General features: G+C 52.3%; 1 protein-coding gene across 1 annotated transcript in view; it reads left to right on the top strand.

Annotated features, from left to right (window-relative positions):
- Positions 1-18,679, top strand: part of PPP1R1A (protein phosphatase 1 regulatory inhibitor subunit 1A) — a 58,797-nt gene that overhangs the window by 11,876 nt on the left and 28,242 nt on the right. The window contains exon 2 of the mRNA XM_075902083.1: positions 17,562-17,622. Within this exon, the coding sequence (XP_075758198.1) occupies positions 17,562-17,622 (61 nt within the window). The remainder of the gene's footprint in view (positions 1-17,561; positions 17,623-18,679) is intronic.

Below are 18,679 nucleotides of genomic sequence, written 5' to 3'. Positions count from 1 at the left end.
CCTCTATCATATCTGCCCTCCATCTCCTCTTTTCTAAGCTGAAAAGTCCCAGTCTCTTTAGCCTCTTTTCATATGGGACCTGTTCCAAACCCCTCATCATTGTAGTTGCCCTCCCCTCTCCCACCCTCTCTCTTCTCCTCTCCCACCTCCTTTTCCCAGTCACCCCCAGTTTTGTTCAATAAAGAGAGATTCTATTTTTGAACACAATTGTCCTTTATTTTGTACATCAGGAAGGGGGGCTAGGGAGGGGTAAGTGGAAGGAGATGAGGGAGGAATGGGGTACGAGCCCCCGATGGGGAGGACTGGGCTGGCTCTGCGGGCTTCTGGGGGTGGAAGCTCTCCTGCAGCCCCCCAATTGCCCCCTCTCCCCAGATGGCAGCCTGCGGCAAGTGCAGCCGGTCTGATGGCCGAGTGCTGTGATATGCCCAGTGTGGGTACTCCAGGCAATCCAAGCCAGGACTGCCTTGCAAGCGGGGCACCCCTGAGAACTGTCTGTCCGGGGTGGGGGTCGGGTCCCTTTAAGCACAGCCCTCGGCTAGCCTGAGACAGCAGCTCCATGCTCTTAAGTCCTCATCTGATGCCCTGCCGGCACTGCTTCCGGCCATCCTTAAGACTGGTTCAGGGTTCACTCTGTGTGGACATGCTAGTTCGAATTAGCAAAACGCTAATTCGAACTAGTTTTTAGTCTGGATGCGCTAATTTGAATTATCTTAGTTCGAATTAGCGCTGTAGTGTAGCCATACCCCTTGAGACACACACGTGTTGGCGGTCACACGTGCATGCACATGCACACAGACACGCACTTTGAGCAGTCTGTTGTGCCCATGTTCTCCATGGCAATGGTCAATCCATGGTGGAGATTGATCTAAAAACAGCAAAGAAAGGAAAGCGGCAAAACGCCCAGCGCCAGCACCTCTGGGGCAGAGGGCAAAGAGTCCTGACTCGGGGGCAGGGAGCAGCAGCAGCAATGGGGTAGTCCCCCCATCAGGGGTACCAAGGCCAGGTGTGCCGTTCCATGATTGGAGGCCCTGGCTCTGGCAAAGGAGTATAGTGTAGCAGTGAGAGCGGAGGGGCCTGGACTCATAGCTTCTATCTTTGGCTCTGTATGGGCAGTGGAGTCAAGTGGTTGCAGGGAGCGACTAGCTGTGTGATCTTGGGCAAGTCACTTCAGTACTCTGGGCTAAGGTTGCCAGGTGTCCGGTGTTGACCCAGACACTCTGTTATTTTCGCCTTTTGTCCGGTGAAAAAATTCAGAAAATACCAGACACCTGAAATGTCCGGTATTTTCACCTCCTGGCCGGGAAAAAAAATCAGAAAATACCAGACACCTGGCAACCTTACGACACACTTGGCTACTGGGCCCAGCCCCTGGCCTCCCCTCCCCCGGGCCTCTGACACCCCCAGACAGCCACCCCTGGACTCCCTGCTTACCTTCTTCCACATGGAAGCTGCTTTCTGGCTTGATCAAGAAAGCAAAATGGCTGCAGCTAAAAGCCTAAAGACCAAGGGGAAGCAATGCCTACCCTGGGTCTTAGTGCTCAACCACTCCCCTGTTCCTATCCCTATTCTGACTGTGCACGCACTCTGAAAGGGGCCATGCTGTTTTAATTTTTTTTTCTCAACAACTTTGGTCTCCTCTGCCTTTTTTTCTCCCCTCAATAGAATTTTTTTCCCTGGTGTGTTTTTTTTTCCGGGGCGGGGGGGGGGGGGTGGAGAGGGGTGTTTGGTATTTTTGGTTAAACCATCTGGCAACCCTACTCTGGACTTCCATTTCCCCATCTTGTCCCATGGAGATAATGACACTGATCATCTCCCAGGAGATGAGCGGGGCTAATTCACTGCTAGCTGTAAAGTGCTTTGAGATCACTGAACTTACAGCAATAAAGACGGTATCTCATAAGAACAGCCACAGACCCATCCAGCCCAGTATCCTGTCAGTACCCAGTCAGACCAGAGACCCATCCAGCCCAGTATCCTGTCAGTACCCAGTCAGACCAGAGACCCATCCAGCCCAGTATCCTGTCTGCCGACAGTGGCCAATGCCAACGCCCCAGAGGGAATGAAGAGAGCAGAGAATCGTCAAGTGATCTGTCTCCTCTTGCCTGTTCCTAGTTACAGGCAAACAGAGGCTAGGAACACCATCCCTGCCCATCCTGGCTAATGGCCATTGATGGACGTATCCTCCATGAATGTATCTAGCTCTTTTTTGAACCCCAGTATAGTCTTGGCCTTCACAACATCCTCTGGCAAGTAGTTCCTGTTGCGTGAAGAAATATTTCCTTTTTCTCATCCCAAAGGCAACACTTTTAGCCTCTTCTGTTATAAACTATTTACAGATTTACTAAATGGGGAAATGAAACCAGAACATTATTTACAAGATTGAAGCAGGTAAATACACACACGTGAATTATAATCTTAAATTTCAAAAGGTAATAAAAGCTTCTATAATAAGCAAGTGCAGTATGTCCCTTAGGGCTATCCCAGGCTAAGCATCTGAGGATCCCTGGCTTATGCCTGGAAACTGAGGCTACGTCTAGACTACATGCTTCTGTCGCCAGAGGCATGTAGATTAGGCTACCAGACATAGGAAAATGAAGCGGCGATTTAAATAACCGCCGCTTCATTTAAATTTACATGGCTGCCGCGCTGAGCCGACAAACAGCTGATCAGCTGTTTGTCGGCTCAGCGCGATAGTCTGGATGTGCGGGTGTCGACATCAAAGGTATTTGTCGACCACCCAGGTAAACTTCATCCCAGGAGGCATACCTGGGTGGTCGACAAATATCTTTGATGTCGACACCCGCACATCCAGACTATCGCGCTGAGCCAACAAACAGCTGATCAGTTGTTTGTCGGCTCAGCGCGGCAGCCATGTAAATTTAAATGAAGCGGCGATTATTTAAATCACCGCTTCATTTTCCTATGTCTGGTAGCCTAATCTACATGCCTCTGGTGACAGAGGCATGTAGTCTAGATGTACCCTGAGTGTCCAGACAGCAGGGAAATATGGTTCCTCTTTGTTATGGTTTTATTCCTTTACTCCTTGGCTATGTCTAGATTGGCATGATTATCCGGAAATGCTTTTAACGGAAAGTTTTCCGTTAAAAGCATTTTCGGAAAAGAGCGTCTAGATTGGCATGGACACTTTTCCGCAAAAGCACTTTTTGCGGAAAAGCGTCTGTGCCAATCTAGACATGCTTTTCCGCAAAAAAAGCCCCGATCGCCATTTTTGCGATCGGGACTTTTTTGCGGAAAACAAAGGACTGGCCCCTGAAAAGGACTTTTGCCTGAACGGGAGCAGCATAGTATTTCCGCAAGAACACTGACAATCTTACATGAGATCGTCAGTGCTTTTCCGGAAATTCAAGTGGCCAGTGTAGACAGCTGGCAAGCTTTTCCGGAAAAGTGGCTGATTTTCTGGAAAAACTGGCCAGTCTAGACACAGCCCTTGTGCTTTGAGTTGCAAACCTAGCTGGTGAGAGGGATTCACCTCCGTCAGAGGGGTGAGAGAATAAACAACAAGGCCTTTTGTCTTCTTTAAGGTCTTGTGTCCATGGACTTTCTTTGTTGGGCAGGATGTGACACCTTCTTCTGGAGACCAGTATGTCACACTAGTTAATGGCTCTGATTTACGCAGTCCCAGAGGCTTATGCAAATGTGCAAATATTACCTTGCACTATGGGAGAAAGCTGCTGTGAGTGAGATTAGTGCAGGAGCAGCTCACAAGTATTCAATGGAGTCTAAGCACTAAACACATTCTTATACTGAATGCCCATTGTAACTGTGCAACACCCGGAGTCCAGCTCTGGGCATGGGGACCATGGCATGCCCTGGCACCTGGCCTGCCAGCGTTGTGGCTCTCACAGGGTTAAACAGCTGGACAACAATTGTGAATAAAACTCCATAATGGTGCTGGATGCAGGCACCATGTGCCACGAGCAGCAGAACTGGGTGTCGAGCTCCTGGGGCAGCTGTTGCAGCCTGTCTCCTGCACCCCTGTCTGCAGGGAGAGAAGATCTGCCCTCGAAACCAAAAAGCAAGGAGAAGCAGGCGCTTGGCTGGCAGCACTAAGACAGTCCCATTGTCCCTCTTTCCGCCTCCAGGCCCCTGAAAAGGGAGATTCGGTTCCCAGCCCCCCAGCTATGTTCGTCTCCTGCAGGGGCAGTCGGGCTGGCATTGCTAGGTACCCTGCGTGTCATGGCCCCACTGCTGTCCCACAGAGCAGCCCCAGAGACGCCAGTGCATTACACCAGTGGGAACAAGACCAGAGACTGACCCTGGGTCCCGCTCACACCATCCCTGCTCAGCAGAGTGGGGGGCCAGTCCCGCATGACCCCCCACACACATTCCTTGGCTTTGCACTGGGGGGCGTCAGTCTGGCTGCGCAGACCTGGACAACCACTGTCACTGCCTTTTGTTCTGGGTTTTGTTCCTGTCCTCTCAGTGCCTCTGATCAAGCGTCAGGTGCCAAGCGTGTGGCCGTGGGAGCTGCGGCGTGCCGCGATGGTGTCTGATGCCATGGCAGACGCAGCACGGGGAGCGCTAGGATCTGTCTGTGCTGTCAAGCCATCACCCCCCTCCCTCTAGCCAGCAGACAGGCTGGGCCAAATCTCCTCCTTGGTGACACCGCAGTCTCTGTACTGGGAGCGCAGACTGCTCCTGTTGCAAGATGCTCTGATGCCATGGTGACAGGGGCCCCATAGCGTCTCAGAGTGGAGAGAGGTAACTAGTGGTGTCCCCCAAGGGTCTGTCCTTGGACCAATCCTATTCATCTTATTATACATGATCTGGAGAAAGGGTAAACAGTGAAGTGGCAAAATTTGCAGATGATACCAAACTGCTCAAGATAGCTAAGACCAAAGCAGACTGTGAAGAGCTGCAAAAGGAACTCACAAAACGAGGTGATCAGGCAACAAAATGGCAAATGAATTTTAATGTTGATAAATGCAAAGTAATGCACATTGGAAAACATAATCCCAACTACACGTATAAAGTGATGGGGACTAATTCAGCTATAACTATTCAAGAGAAAGATCTTAGAGTCATTGTGGATAGTTCTCTGAAAACATCCATGCAATAGGCAGTGTCAGTCAAAAAAGCAAACAGAACATTAGGAATCATTACAAAGGGATAGAGAATAAAGCAGAGAATATTTTATTGCTTCCATATAAAACCATGGTACGCCCACATCTTGAATATTGCGTACAGATGTAGTCACCTCATCTCAAAAAAGATATATTGGCATTGGAAAAAGGTTCAGAAAAGGACAACAAAAATGATTAGGAGTTTGGAATGGGTCCCATATGAAGAGAGATTAGAAAGACTTGGACTTTTCATCTTAGAAAAAAGGAGACAAAGTGGGAAGATGACTATAAAATCATGACTGGTATGGAAAAAGTGAATAAGGAAAATGTATTTACTTGTTCTCATAATATAAGAACTAGGGCTCACCAAGTGAAATAAATAGGTAGCAGGTTTAAAACAAGAGGAAGTTTTTCTTCACGCAGTGCATAGTCATCCTGGGGAACTCCTTGCCAGAGGATGTTGTGAAGACTAGGACTTTAGCAGGGTTCAAAAAAGAGCTAGATACATTCATGGAAATTAAGTCCATCAATGGCTACTGGCCAGGATGGGTAGGAATGTGGGCATGTCTGACTACATGGCTCCGTCGATGGAGCCATGTAGATGAGTTTACTAGACAGGAAAATGAAGCGGCGATTTAAATAATCGCCACTTCATTTACGTCAAAATGGTCGCCGCGCTGTGCCGATCAGCTGTTTGGCGGCACAGCGGAGCAATCTGGACGTGCCGCGGTCGACAAGGGAAGCCTTTGTCTACCGCTCCATTATGCCTCGTGAAATGAGGTTTACTGGAACGGTCCACAAAGGCTTCCCTTGTCGACCGCGGCGCGTCCAGACTGCCCCACTGTGCCGCCAAACAGCTGATCGGCACAGCGCGACGGCCATTTTGATGTAAATGAAGCGGTGATTATTTAAATCGCCGCTTCATTTTCCTATGTCTAGTAAACTCATCTACATGGCTCCGTCGACGGAAATGGAGCCTGTTTGTCTGGAAATGGATAACAGGAGAGGGATCACGTTGTGTTCCCTCCCTCTGGGGCCTCTGCCATTGGCCACTGTCGACAAACAGGACACTGGGCTAGATGGACCTTTGAGCTGATCCGGTGTGGCCGTTCTTAGGTTCTTAACCTTGTTCCTGGGGGAGCCCAGTCTCTGCAAAGTCAAGTTTGCAGCCAGATCCCCTTTGGGTGCTAGTTGATCTTTGGAGTCCCTCTGGAGCTGGCCTTTGCCCTGCAGCCTGTTTCTCCTGCCACCTCTCCAAGCAGAGCAGAGCTGAGTGCCTGGGGCAGCTCTCCTGGGGGCAGGGGAAGAGATGCGGAGGGTGATGGAGGCCCAGGGCAGGACGGATCCTGCTGGCTGACAGAGCAGGCATAGTGTAGTGAGCCTGGGGACTGCTGGAGGCTGCAGAGAGCGTTCAGGCACTGCTGGGGAAGTGCTGGTCCTGGAAGTGAGGTGAGCAGTAAAACTCAGCCTGCAGGGGCCATCACTGCTCACTCCCCTGCCCAGTGCCCAGGCCATGTCCTCCCCCAGCTCCTCACACCATGCCCAGGTGTGGGACCAGACCAGGAGGTGCTCTCCCCTGGCAAGGGGCTGCAGCATCTCTGAGGGCCAGGCAGGCAGGAGTTCCCATCCTTGTGCATGTCTCCCATGAGCCCGGAGTGGCAGAGGGGAGCAGTTCAGACCCTTTGGGCCTTGCAGGGCCTGGTCCCCAGTAGGGATGTAAAATCCCATTTAATCAGTTAACTGGTTACATGTTAGGTTTGACTGGTTACTCGTTTAGACAGGATCCTGGGTGGAGACCATTCCAGCCGGGCTGCCGAGGGGCTGCCGGCTCTCCTGGCCCTGCGCAGGGATGCCCGCTCCTGGCCTGGCCTCATAGAGCAGCCCTCCACCTGCATTGGGCTGCAGGTGGGAGGTTGCTCCCAGGCCCCGGTTAACCATTACCCAGTAAGCATCACCTGGTAAGGTTAACCGGTTACCCATTCACATCCCTCGTCCCCAAGGGGCCACATGTCCTCCTCTCCCACTGTGGGTGTGATCTCCCATCAGGACAGAGAGTGTCAAGAAGGGGGCTAGTTAGGTGATGGAACACAGAGACGTGCCCATTGCAAGCTGGAAGGAGACCTTCCAACCATGGCCCTCACACAGCTGATGAGCCTGGGGCGAGGGGCATGGCTCGGTGACAGCTGATATCGAGCAATTTAATCACTGGGGAAGAACCCATTTTTGTACCTTTTAAATCTCTGCTTAAAATTCAGATACTGGGTTTCTATGGCAACTAGTCCAACAAGAAGAAGCATGAAGGAGGCTAGTGGGGAGGCAGGGAGCATCCAGATGACTGCTGCATAAGGACCAGAGCTGCATAAGGACCAGACGTGTTTCCCTCGCCACCCCCTCCCTTGGTCTCACGAGCATCCCTTCAGGGCACTGAAGAGTAAAGGATTCTCCTGGAATTGGCATGTGGAGAGATTCCGGGTTAGGAGGCCAGGTGCTTAGCAAAGCAAGCTGTGCTGAGGAGGAGAGGGAAGGAGAGGATGAGTGCTTCAAGTGATGATCTGGGAGATCTTTCCTGGCACTAGCACCCTGGGTGGCAAGATTTGTAAGGGGTTCCGAAGGCCCTTAAAGATGCAGGGAGGTGCCTTGTGGGGAGCTAGGTGCATATGTGCATCTTTACAGGCCTAGCTACCTTTAATATCCAGCCCTCTATGCCTGTGGGCCTCAGTTCCCCCCCGTGTTCTGTGGATAACAGCCGTGTTCTGCCCCACAAGGGGTGTGAGGAGGGTAAGACGTGAGGTACTGAGATACTCCAGTGATAGGCACCAAGGACATCTCATGGGTGCAGTGCAATCTAGCCCCGACCAAGCCTTACAAACCAAGGCATTTCCACCCCTTACTGGTTTGCAGTTGCTCCCTCAGGTTATTGTGCACAAAGTAGGTTCCTCTCGTCTCTCTCTGCTCAGCAGAGACTTTAAGTCTAACGTTTCCCTCTTCCCCTCCCGAAGGACTGCTTCCAGGAGGACTTGCCTAGAGCTCCACCTGGCCCAGTGCAGCATGCACCATCCCTGGAGAACCTCCTGGCCACCAAACTGGGATTAATTCTGTCCTTGGAGGTCAGACAGTGTTGGGTCTTGGGAGAGGGACTGGCCCTTTGGAGGGAGAATTGGGTATGGATCCAAGCTGACCCAGGGCTGTGATCAGGCAAAATTATAAGCAACATAAAGCAGGTTCTTATAATGGGAAATGCCAGGCAACCTTATCTATGCCTTTCAGCTTGTCCTGTAATAGCTTTCTGCTCCCCAGCCCCTCGCTACGCCATGAGCCCTGAGTTAGCTACTCGGACAACTCCAGCCCCGTTTTGCCTCTCAATGGCAAACCCGCATGGAGGACCATGTGCTTCAGCATCTCTCAGCTCACTGCCCTCCATGCCCCGCCATCTTTAATGGATGCCCTTCCAGCCGTGGAAGAGCCTGATGCACCCGACTCAGCAGTGCTGCTCTCGGGTGGGAAAAGAGACAGACTTACCAGTTTGCTCCATCAGCTGGCTGCAGCAGGCTCTGGCAATGCCATGTGAGCAGCTATCTGCTTAGGTCTTTAACACCATCTCGCCAGTGTGGAGAGAGCAGGAAGCTTGTGTCCATGGGGGCTCTGAGGAGACAGACACTTCCAGGCCCACACTGCACAGCCAGGAGGGGGAATCTGGGGGGCACGGAAGACAAGTCTGAGCAGGTTGTGTTTCCAGCGCTAACATGCCTGCGCCTCACCCCAGCGCATGCATTGGACTCATTAGCAACAATTTCAGTTTCACCCATTGCTCTTGTGGCCAGGTGTTTGGGTCTCCCCACACCGCACCCCCAGCTGGCAGGACAATGGCAGTGCACAGACCTCTGGGACCTTGCCAAGAAATCCCTCTGGGCTCTCTGGCCCTGGTCTGCAGCCTGGGTGTCCTTCCCAAAGACAGCTGAGCCAGCTGTCACTCCCTCACAGTCCTCCGAGCAGGAATCGCTGGGAAATTCTCTGGCTCGTATTCTGCAGGAGCTCAGACGAGATGATCATATCGAACCCTTCTCCCTTCTAGACCCGTGAGTCTCTAGGCTGTGTCTACACTTAGACAGCCACGGTTTTGCCATGGCAAGTGCATGTGGGAATGCTGCTTTGTCAGCAGGGATACTCTGCTCCCAAAGTGAAACCCACTCCTTGGCAGGGGAAGTCTTTTGTTGGCAAAAGTGCAGACAAAAAGCATTCACGTGCTGACGGCCTTGTTGCTAAAATCTGCGTAGTGTAGACACACCCGCGGAGGGTATGAATGCGCCTTGGCTCTTGACACAGAAATGCCACTGGGTCCCACTTGGCACAGGGCACACTATTGTTATGCTGATTGTGATGTATTTCTCTGCTGCTTTGTCTCCCTGTGCCTGACCAGGGACCACTCATCCCAGGCGGAGCTGACTGTGCTGCAGAGTGAATTTTGTACCCTCCCTACTCGGGATGCTGAGCCCAAATTAACTTCCCCACTATCTACCTCAAGTCAAGGGATCTGTAGCTTTTGCTGATTGCAGCATAAATATATGAGAACAGTGCATGCTGCGGGAGGGTTCAGTGGATTGGTGCTGGCCTTGGGGTCAGGACAGTTCAGTGGGCATGTCACTCCGTGTGTTTGGGTCTTAGTTCCCCCACCTGTAATGTGGGGCTCAGAAGAATCCTGTCCTGGCTCCCCGGGGAGGCGGAGATAACTGTATTACAGATGGTGAAGGGAAGAGGAGCAGCCATATCAAAATGCTCCCTCTCGCTCAGGTAACATTCTGGGTGGCTTGTGTGGTGACCTGGCTCTCCTTGCCTGTGGACACGGTCACAGCTGATCACTAGGCCCTGCAGACCCGGAGTGTTCATTGGTCCTGGAGACCCTCCTTGGCATTTCCAGGTGGTCTCATTGGAAAGAGCAGCTGGCCCCAGAGCCTCCGATCGTGCCCTACAGAAAGCAGGGGATGGCGTCTGCTGAGATCCGGGGGGATTTCTGCTCAGCGGAGCGGGATCGCTGTCAAAGCCACCTTCATTTCCCCACAGAAATGGACACTTTGATTTTATTGATTCCAGTTTCCAAGCTAGACTCCACAGTGAGCGGCGATCGGCCATGCTCAGGGCAAAGCGACAAGGCCAGCAGGTGCCAAAGTACCCTTGAGATCGCTCTCCCGGTTTGGCTGCAGCACAGCAGCTTTTCTTAAGCACCGAGGCCTACTTTCCTCCATCACCCTCCCATCGCTAGCAGGTCTGGCTCAGAGCTGGGATCCGGCGGCCCAGAGTTCCCTGAGAGCTGGGCGATGGCCCAGACTGGCTCTGATCGCTGGCAACACGAGCCCAGGTTGTTTGGTTTGCTGCAGAGAGTGAACGCCAGCCCCCCTGGAGAATCCAAAGGTCTCACTTGGCAGATTGGCGCCAGAGACAGATGCTGTGAGCTTGAGAAGCTCTCTGCACAAGGGGCAGCGATGGTGGATGAGAGAACCATCCCCACCTGGGCTATCGCTGCCAGGGATGGCCTAGCTCTCCCCATGTCGCCGTGGTGCTGCGTGAGAAAGCACAGGGTTTGGGGAACAGGAAGTGTAGGGATCTCATGGGGGTTGCCGGGGAACAGGCTGCATCAGGCATCGAGCAGGGAAGCCACAGGAGGGGCAAGAGGAGACGTAGCCCTGTGAGAGCAGCACGTGGACTCTCTTGTCCATGTTGCATTCCCCCAACCCTCACCCAGCCCTGCTCCCCACCTGTAGAACAGCTGGGCCCTGGGCCAGTCAGCTGCGGATTATCCCTGCAGACTTTAAGCGTCATGCTCCTGCCTTGTTCACATGGGCAGTTCGCTCCCTGTCCCGGGGTGTGAGTGCTCAGCTGACTTCACTCCTGTTTGACAGGGAAATGGCTTTGGGCGGCAGAAGGAAAGTGGCTGGGGACTAGTGAACACAGCTCTGTCCAGTTTCAGCTGTCACTGAACGGCTGAGGGGTGGGAAATGATTCTGTGCATGCCCGGGAGAGGAGGGGGGGTCTGGCTCATTTCTGGGAGGTGCTACAAGGACTGCTCTTCTAACCCAGCTCTGTCTCGCTCTGCCAGGGACTCACTCGGCAGCCACCCTTTTGCTGGGTTTGCTCATCGCATGCTGCGACCTCATGCGGGGGATGGATGGCCCAGGCCCACGGGCCATGGAAATGGTTCAGAGCACAGGAGAGGAATCCTCTGCCACGTAAATCTTTCCCCCACCTCCCTTGGAAGCAGGAGGGACAGTGTGGCCAGAGGGTGTGTTGTTCGCCAGGACTCTGCCCTGCCTGGCAGCCAGACCGTGCTGAGGTCATTTGGCGCCGTCTGCCTGCAACTTTGCCAGTGAGACCCCCACACGGCTGGCAGCAAATCTGCCAGGGATCCCAAAGCAGCTCATGGCTGCTGGGGGCAGGTGGGGGTGCCTGTGTGTGTTGTACAATGCGTTAGGCCTTGCAGTGCCAATGGGCCCTGCTCCACGTTCCCCACCGCTCTGATCGATACCGTGGCTCCTCCTGCTATTGATGGGAGGCAGGCAGCAAAGTGGGAGTAGCCGGGAAAGCAGGAGCAGCCTGGGCAGCTCGGGGCAGCGATGGGCGCAGCCACTGCTCAGTAACTCCTTCAAATCCCGTCTGCTCAGAGCAGCCCTGGCTGGAGTTACTGCCTGGCTCTTCCCTCCCAGCGTCAGCCTCTAACGCACAGTGGGCCCGTCTTCACACAGGCTCCGTGTAGCATCCTCCTGCCTGAGGCTGCCGAGCCTGCCCGTGAGCCTCTTGGAGGCCTGTACAAACGTGGGGCAAGAATCATCCAGAAGCCAGAGAGATTCAAACTGCCGACTAGGCACAGGCATGGAGCCGGGAGGGCGATTAACCCTTGGAACAACTTGCCAAGGGAAGGGCTGGAGCATGGGCGGTGGGTGAGGGTAGGGCTGGGGGAGGCAATCCCACATCCTCACCCCCAGTCCTGCCCCTTCGACCGAGGCCCCGAGCTGAGCCATCCCCCCCCCCCCCAGCACGGGGAGGGCAGGCAGGCAGGAGGACGCACGGCCCCAGCCTCCCCAGCCTGGAGCATGAGGAGGGCGGGTGCCCAGTGGCAGCAACACTCTGCCCCCACCAGACAGGTGGACTGTGGGCAGGGCCAGGCTGGCTGTTTGGGAAGGCAAAGCCCTCCCCTGCCTAGTACTGTATAGCCGCCGCCCGTGGACTGGAATCGCTGCCTCCTGCTGGCTTCAGAGCCAGGCCAGAGGCCTTTCTGGGAGGGTTTCAGCTAGACACGAGTTACTGGAGTCAGGGTCACGGGGGGGCATGGAATCTGGCTTTAAATCCCACAAATTTACAGTCACCCCCGTTTGCCAGCAGGGGAAGCCAAGGGACAGACCCGGGGAAGTGACTTGCACAGAGCCAGACAGCACGACAGGGGTGTGACTGCTAGGCCAGGCTGCCCGGCGAGGGGGTGAGGTTCTGCATCCTGCCAGGCCCTGCGTGCCGCTGAGGGGCATGGCCCTGGCGCAGGGCTGAATGGACAAGCGCCAGCCCTGGGGTGCTGGGGCAGGCTGGCCCGGAAGTGGCAGCCCAGCTGTGGGAGGAACCGGGGCTGTAGGGGACTCTGCTGTGGCAATTCTGGGTGCTGCGGCTGCCCACAGGAAGCTTGGCCTGCCTCCAGCAGGGCTGCCAATCTTACTGCAGGGGCGGTCAAGGAAGAGGAGAGAGAAAGGTCCCTTCCCCTCCCTGTGGGCAGCACAAGATTAGCCCACCCAGGCTGTGCTTCTCCTCCAAACTGCATGGTGCTGGCTGTAGGCCCTGACGGGTTGACCACAACTTTTTAAACAGTGCACAAGATGCACCTTGGGGGGAGAAGAGCAAATGTTGGACGTGGGTGGTGAAACCCACTGTCCTAGGCATTGGCACTAAGAACAGTCCCTTTCCCCCTCCTCCTGCGGGAGCCAAGATCCCTTTGCAAAGATGTCTGCAGGGGGAACCTGCTCAATGCAGAGACCCACAGCTGAGATCAGGACCCTGCAGCATTTGTGCCGGCTGGTTGGCTGGGCATTTCCTGTGCTAGGCGCTGCCACTGTTCAAGGCAGACAGGGTTCAGACAGTTGCTCCATGGCACACATGAAGCACTGAGGCCCAGATGCACTAAGCCCTGGGTCCACCAAGGTGTTTGGATTCCTAAGTTCCACTGGGAGCAGTCTGAAATCAGGTGACGTTAGGAACCGAAATGCTCCGTGGCCATGGGCCTACGGGATTTGCCCAGGGCCACACAAAGCAACTGGGGGGAGATCCAGGAATTGCGCCCAGAATTTCTGAGCCTCAATCCAACACCTTAAGTGCACAGCTGTACTCCTCTCCTAGTTAGCCACCCCCCTCCCGTAGTTGTCATGAGATTCAACCCAGGATTCCCACCTGGAGCCCTGCCAGCCAGCCAGCTGTCACCCTAACAGCACAGGTGGGCTCAGCTCTCTCTACGGTGCAGTGACCAGCCCACGGCTTTTGTGTGATCAATGGGCCCAGGTAGTTAATGGCTGTACCGTGCTTTGAACACAGCAAGCGCTCGGATTAAATGATTAATTAATTACCCTTGCTGAAGTGCTCTGGCAATGAAGAGTGCTATTAATAAGAGGCAGCCTCATTGGAGGAGGAAGGCTGGAGCTAAAGAGGACCACAAAAGAGCCCAGACATCGCCAAGTGTTTATCAGCACCGGGTATAATTAGCCCACGCACCTTATTATAGTCAATATTTTCCATGCTTGCCAGGAACTGTTTAAGGCATCGATTGTAAAGGACATCTGCATCCTGCTGAGCTGCTTGGAAGCTGCCGAGGCTCAAAGCCACCCAGCCACAGCGAAACGGATGGCGCTAGACCGGCATCAGGGAGCAGCTCCTTAGCTGGAGCGCCGCTGATTTGCACCCTTGCCTCCAGCTGCACCATTGCAAGACTCTCTGCATTCCCATTGCACCCCAGTGCCGGGTGCTGCCCATACACACCACCTGCCCCAAGGCGCTCCCGACCTAGCAGGCATGCAGAGGGCCGGGGGAAGAGAAGGCTCCTGATCTCCAAGCCCCAGCTGAGGCCCAGGATTATGTGATTAACTCAAGGTCACACCAGGAAGCTGTGGTGAGCTGGGAGCTGGGCCCCTTCTCCGCAGCCCCAACACCCTGCCTACAAGCATTCCTCATATCCGGCATTGCCTCCTGAGCCAGATTTCGGAGAGTCCTCAGCACCCGATGTGGGCCAGATGTTCAAAGAGGAACATACGGGTCCTAAACTCTAGCAGATAGAAAGCCCCAGCTCTTGTCTAGTGCTTTTCATCAGTAGGTTGCAAAGCACTTTACAGGGTGGTCAGGATCATTATCCCTATTTTACAGAGGGAGAAACTGAGGCACAGAGCAAGGAAGTGGACTTTCCCAAGGTCACTGAGCTATCCGTTTCTGCTGCCTCCTTATTTCTGTGGCCCAATGGATCTGCAAGCCTGCGGCCCTGGGCTGATGCAATGATTGTATCAGTTACGTGCAGTTCCCTTGTCACTTTAGGCAGCTTTTTCTTAAAGAGACAGTGTTCTTTACTGTCTGTGCCCTGGTCTGCATGACACACTTTTCTGTCTGTCTGTCAGGACATGCCCCTGGATGACAGCGACACTCACCTCACTCCATGTAGGTAGCTACTTCACTAAGAGCTACACAGGCAGCGCTGCATTAGTGCTTCGACACCGCTGAAGCTCTGTAAGGGTACGTCTACACAGCACAGTTATTTCGGGATACCGGAGGTATTCCAAAATAGCTACCCACGTATTAACAAGCTGTTCCTTATTTTGAAATATTTTTCAAAATAACGGGTGCATTCCACGAGGGTTAAGGGATGTCGCAAAATAGTGTGTTATTTCAAAATCTGGCATTGTGTAAATGCACCAAATTTCAAAATAAGCTATTGTTTTAGTTGGGATTGGTCCCAGCTAAGCTGTGTTTTAGTCGGGATTGGTCCTGCCTTGGGCAGGGGGCTGGACTTAATGACCTCGTGAGGTTTCTCCCAGCTCTATGATTTCTCAGATATGCAATTTGCGTAGCACAAATTGCATATCTTATTCCGAGTTTAGAGTGCTGTGCAGATGCACCCTCACAATGGGCAAGCCCTGTGCTCCACGAGGAAACAGCAGTGTTGACTGGAAACCATATCCCCACCCTGTGAGAAGCTTAGAGCTATTCTGCTGCAATTTTCCTTTGAGAAATAGTTTTGCTTCTGGTGAAAAATGGGAAAAAAATTGATTTCAACTAAAATCTCTCAGCATTTGTATTTTTGACAAAACTCCACTTTTTGATGGAAATGGTAAAAACTGTTCAAAAATTCCATCAAAAGCCATTTTTCATCAAAATATTTATGGGAAAATTTCGACAGCTGTAGTCAATATTGCTGCATGTGTCATGTTAGAAATACCAATGCGGAGCAAGACTCTTCTTGTGGCTGAAGACAAAGGACCTAGACTCTGTATCCATGTTTGCCATCCTTTTTGTGTTTGTACGGTGCTTTGGGATCCTCACTTGGGATAATACAGAACCAGAATCCCAGACCAAACACTCACGACATTGCATCTTTATGGGTATATGAAATCCTCCCCCAGATACTGGTTTTGGGGCTCGAGCCATCTCTAATAAATTCAGTGCTAAATATCAGCCCACGTGTAACTGGCATGCAAGAGACAAGTGGCTGGGGGTAGCAAGGACAGGAGACCCTCAGCATTACGAACACCTCAGGAATGGAGGCTGTTTGTAACTTCGAAATGTTCATTACTTTGAACAAAACGTTCTTTCCAAAGTTCACAACTGAACATTGACTTAATACAGCTTTGAAGCAGAAGAAAAATGCTTTTAACTATGTTAATTTGAACAAAACAAACACCAAAACAGTTTCCTTACCTTGTCAAATCTCTCTTAAAGCTTTCCCTTTATTTTGTTAGCAGTTTATGCTGGACACAAGACTGTACTGTCCAGTGTTCCCTTTTCTCCCAGGCTGCCTGATTGTATAGTTCTGATTCCAAATGAGGTGTGTGATTGACAGGTCCGTCTCTAACTGCTGTACCATAGACAGGGAGCACCATAGAATCCTAGGGCTGGAAGAGACCTCAGGAGCCATCAAGTCCAACCCTGCTGCCCAAGGCAGGACCAACCCCAACTCAATCAACCCAGCCAGGGCCTTGTCAAACCGGGACTTAAAAACCTCTAGGGATGGAGATTCTACCACCTCCCCCATTCCAGTGCTTCCCCACCCTCCTAGGGAAATAGCTTTCCCTAATATCCAACCTAGACCTCCCCCACTGTAATTTGAGACCATTGCTCCTTGTTCTGTCATCCGTCATCACTGAGAACAGCCTCTCTCCATCCTCTTCGGAACCCCCCTTGAGGTAGTTAAAGGCTGCTGTCAAATCCCCCCTCACTCTTCTCTTCTGCAGACTAAATAAGCCCAAATCCCTCAGCCTCTCCTTGTAGGTCATGTGCTCCATCCTCCTAATCATTTTTGTTGCTCTCTGCTGGATTCTCTCCAGTGCGCCCACAACCTTTCTATAATGGAGGGCCCAGAACTGGACGCAATACTCCAGATGTGGCCTCACCAGTGCTGAATAAAGGGGAATAATCACTTCCTTAGATCTGCTGGCAATGCTCCTCCTGAGGATAGGACAAGAAGCAATGGGCTTAAACCACAGCAAGGGTGGTTTAGGTTGGACATTAGGAAAAACTTCCTAACTTTCAGGGTGGTTAAACACTGGAATAAGCTGCCTAGGGAGGTTGTTGAATCTCCATCTCTAGAGATATTTAAATGCAGGTTAGATAGACATCTGTCGGGGATGGTCTAGATGGTGCTTGGTCCTGCCGTGAGGGCAGGGGACTGGACTCGATGACCTCTCAAGGTCCCTTCCAGTTCTAGTGTTCTATGATTCTATGCCATTAGCCTTCTTGGCTACAAGGGCGCACTGTTGACTCGTATCCAGCTCCTCATTCACTGTCATCCCCAGGTCCTTTTCTGCCAAACTGCTGCTTAGCCAGTTAGTCCCCAGCCTGTAGCAGTGCTTGGGATTCTTCCATCTTAAGTCCTGTCCTTGTTGAACCTCATCAGATTTCTTTTGGACCAAACCTCCAATTTGTCTAGGTCACCGTGGACCTATCCCTGCCCACAAACTTGCTGAGGGTGCAATCAATCTCCTCTTCCAGGTCATTAACAGAGACGACCAGGCCAAGCTCTGCTCTGAGCACTGTGCTGCCTGCCCTGCCCTCGCCTGGGACAGTGTGGGACCCGGCCCGCTGTGCACAGCAGAGTCACTGACAGAGGGACGCTATGAAACGAGGCAGGGGCTGGTTTCAAACCGCTTGCTGCACCTGGGCAGTGCCAGTCAGGCTCAGTCGCTGGGGTGCTGCCGCTTTGTTTTGTCTCCTGTTGCACGACTGAGCTGCTTTTTGTTCCCTCTCTCTGTCTAGATCCGGAGGCGCCGGCCAACTCCTGCCACCCTGGTTCTGAGCAGCGACCAGTCGTCCCCAGGTGAGATTCGTAGCCAGCGGATGATATTCAGGATTGGTCTCTCTCAGGGGATCCTGGGAAATGTGTTTCCCTTCTCAGATCTGGCCCTTAGTACAGGCCCCTAGGCCAGGGCCCTCTCCTGACATACGGACTTCGATTGGCCTGGGTAGGTTTCTAGCCATGCCCAGTGGTCAATCTGTAGGCACCACTACCCCACAGTACAGCTCCACAGACTCTGGGAGGAAGGTGGTTTGCTCTCTCATTGGGGGGGATCTGTCCCTCACCTTCCAATGAATGAATATAAGCAAACAACACAGGGATGCAGAGGCAAGATTAGAAAGACAAAAGCACAAAACAAGCTAAATCTAGCTAGAGACGTAAAAGGTAACAAGAAGATGTTCTACAAGTATATTCAGAGCAAGAGGAAGACCGAGGAAAGAGTAGGCCCATTGCTCAGTAAAGAGGGAGAAACAGTAACAGGAAACTTAGAAATGGCAGAGGTGCTTAATGACTTGTTTCAGTTTTTGTCATGAAGATGAATGGTGACAGGATGCCTAAGAAAGTGAATGCTAATGGAAATGGGGTAGGTTTAAAAGTTAAAATAAAAGAACATGTTAACAATTACTTAGAAAAGTTAGATGTCTTTAAGTCATCAGGGCCTGAGGAAATGCATCCCAGAATACTCAGGGAGCTGATAAAGGAGGTATCTGAGCCTTTAGCTATCATCTTTGAAAAGTCATGGAATTCGAGAGAGATTCCAGAAAACTGGAAATGGGTAAATATAGTGCCCATCTGTAAAAAGGGAAATAAGAACAACCCAAGAAACTACAGACCAGTCAGTTTAACTTCTGTGCCAGGGAAGATAATGGAGCAAGTAATTAAGGAATTCATCTGCAAACATGTGGAAGATAATAAGGTGATACGTAACAGCCAGCATGGATATGTAAAGAACAAATCATGTCAAACCAATCTGATAGCTTTCTTTGATAGGACATCAAGTCTTGTGGATAAGGGAGAAGTGGTTGGATGTGGTATACCTAGACTTTAGTAAGGAATTTGACACGGTCTCGCATGACCT

The sequence above is a fragment of the Pelodiscus sinensis genome, chromosome 19, assembly GCF_049634645.1.
Source record: "Pelodiscus sinensis isolate JC-2024 chromosome 19, ASM4963464v1, whole genome shotgun sequence".
NCBI classification, from domain to species: Eukaryota; Metazoa; Chordata; order Testudines; family Trionychidae; genus Pelodiscus; species Pelodiscus sinensis.
The sequence above is the reverse complement of the archived record's forward strand: the minus strand, read 5'-3'. Positions and strand labels throughout refer to the sequence as shown.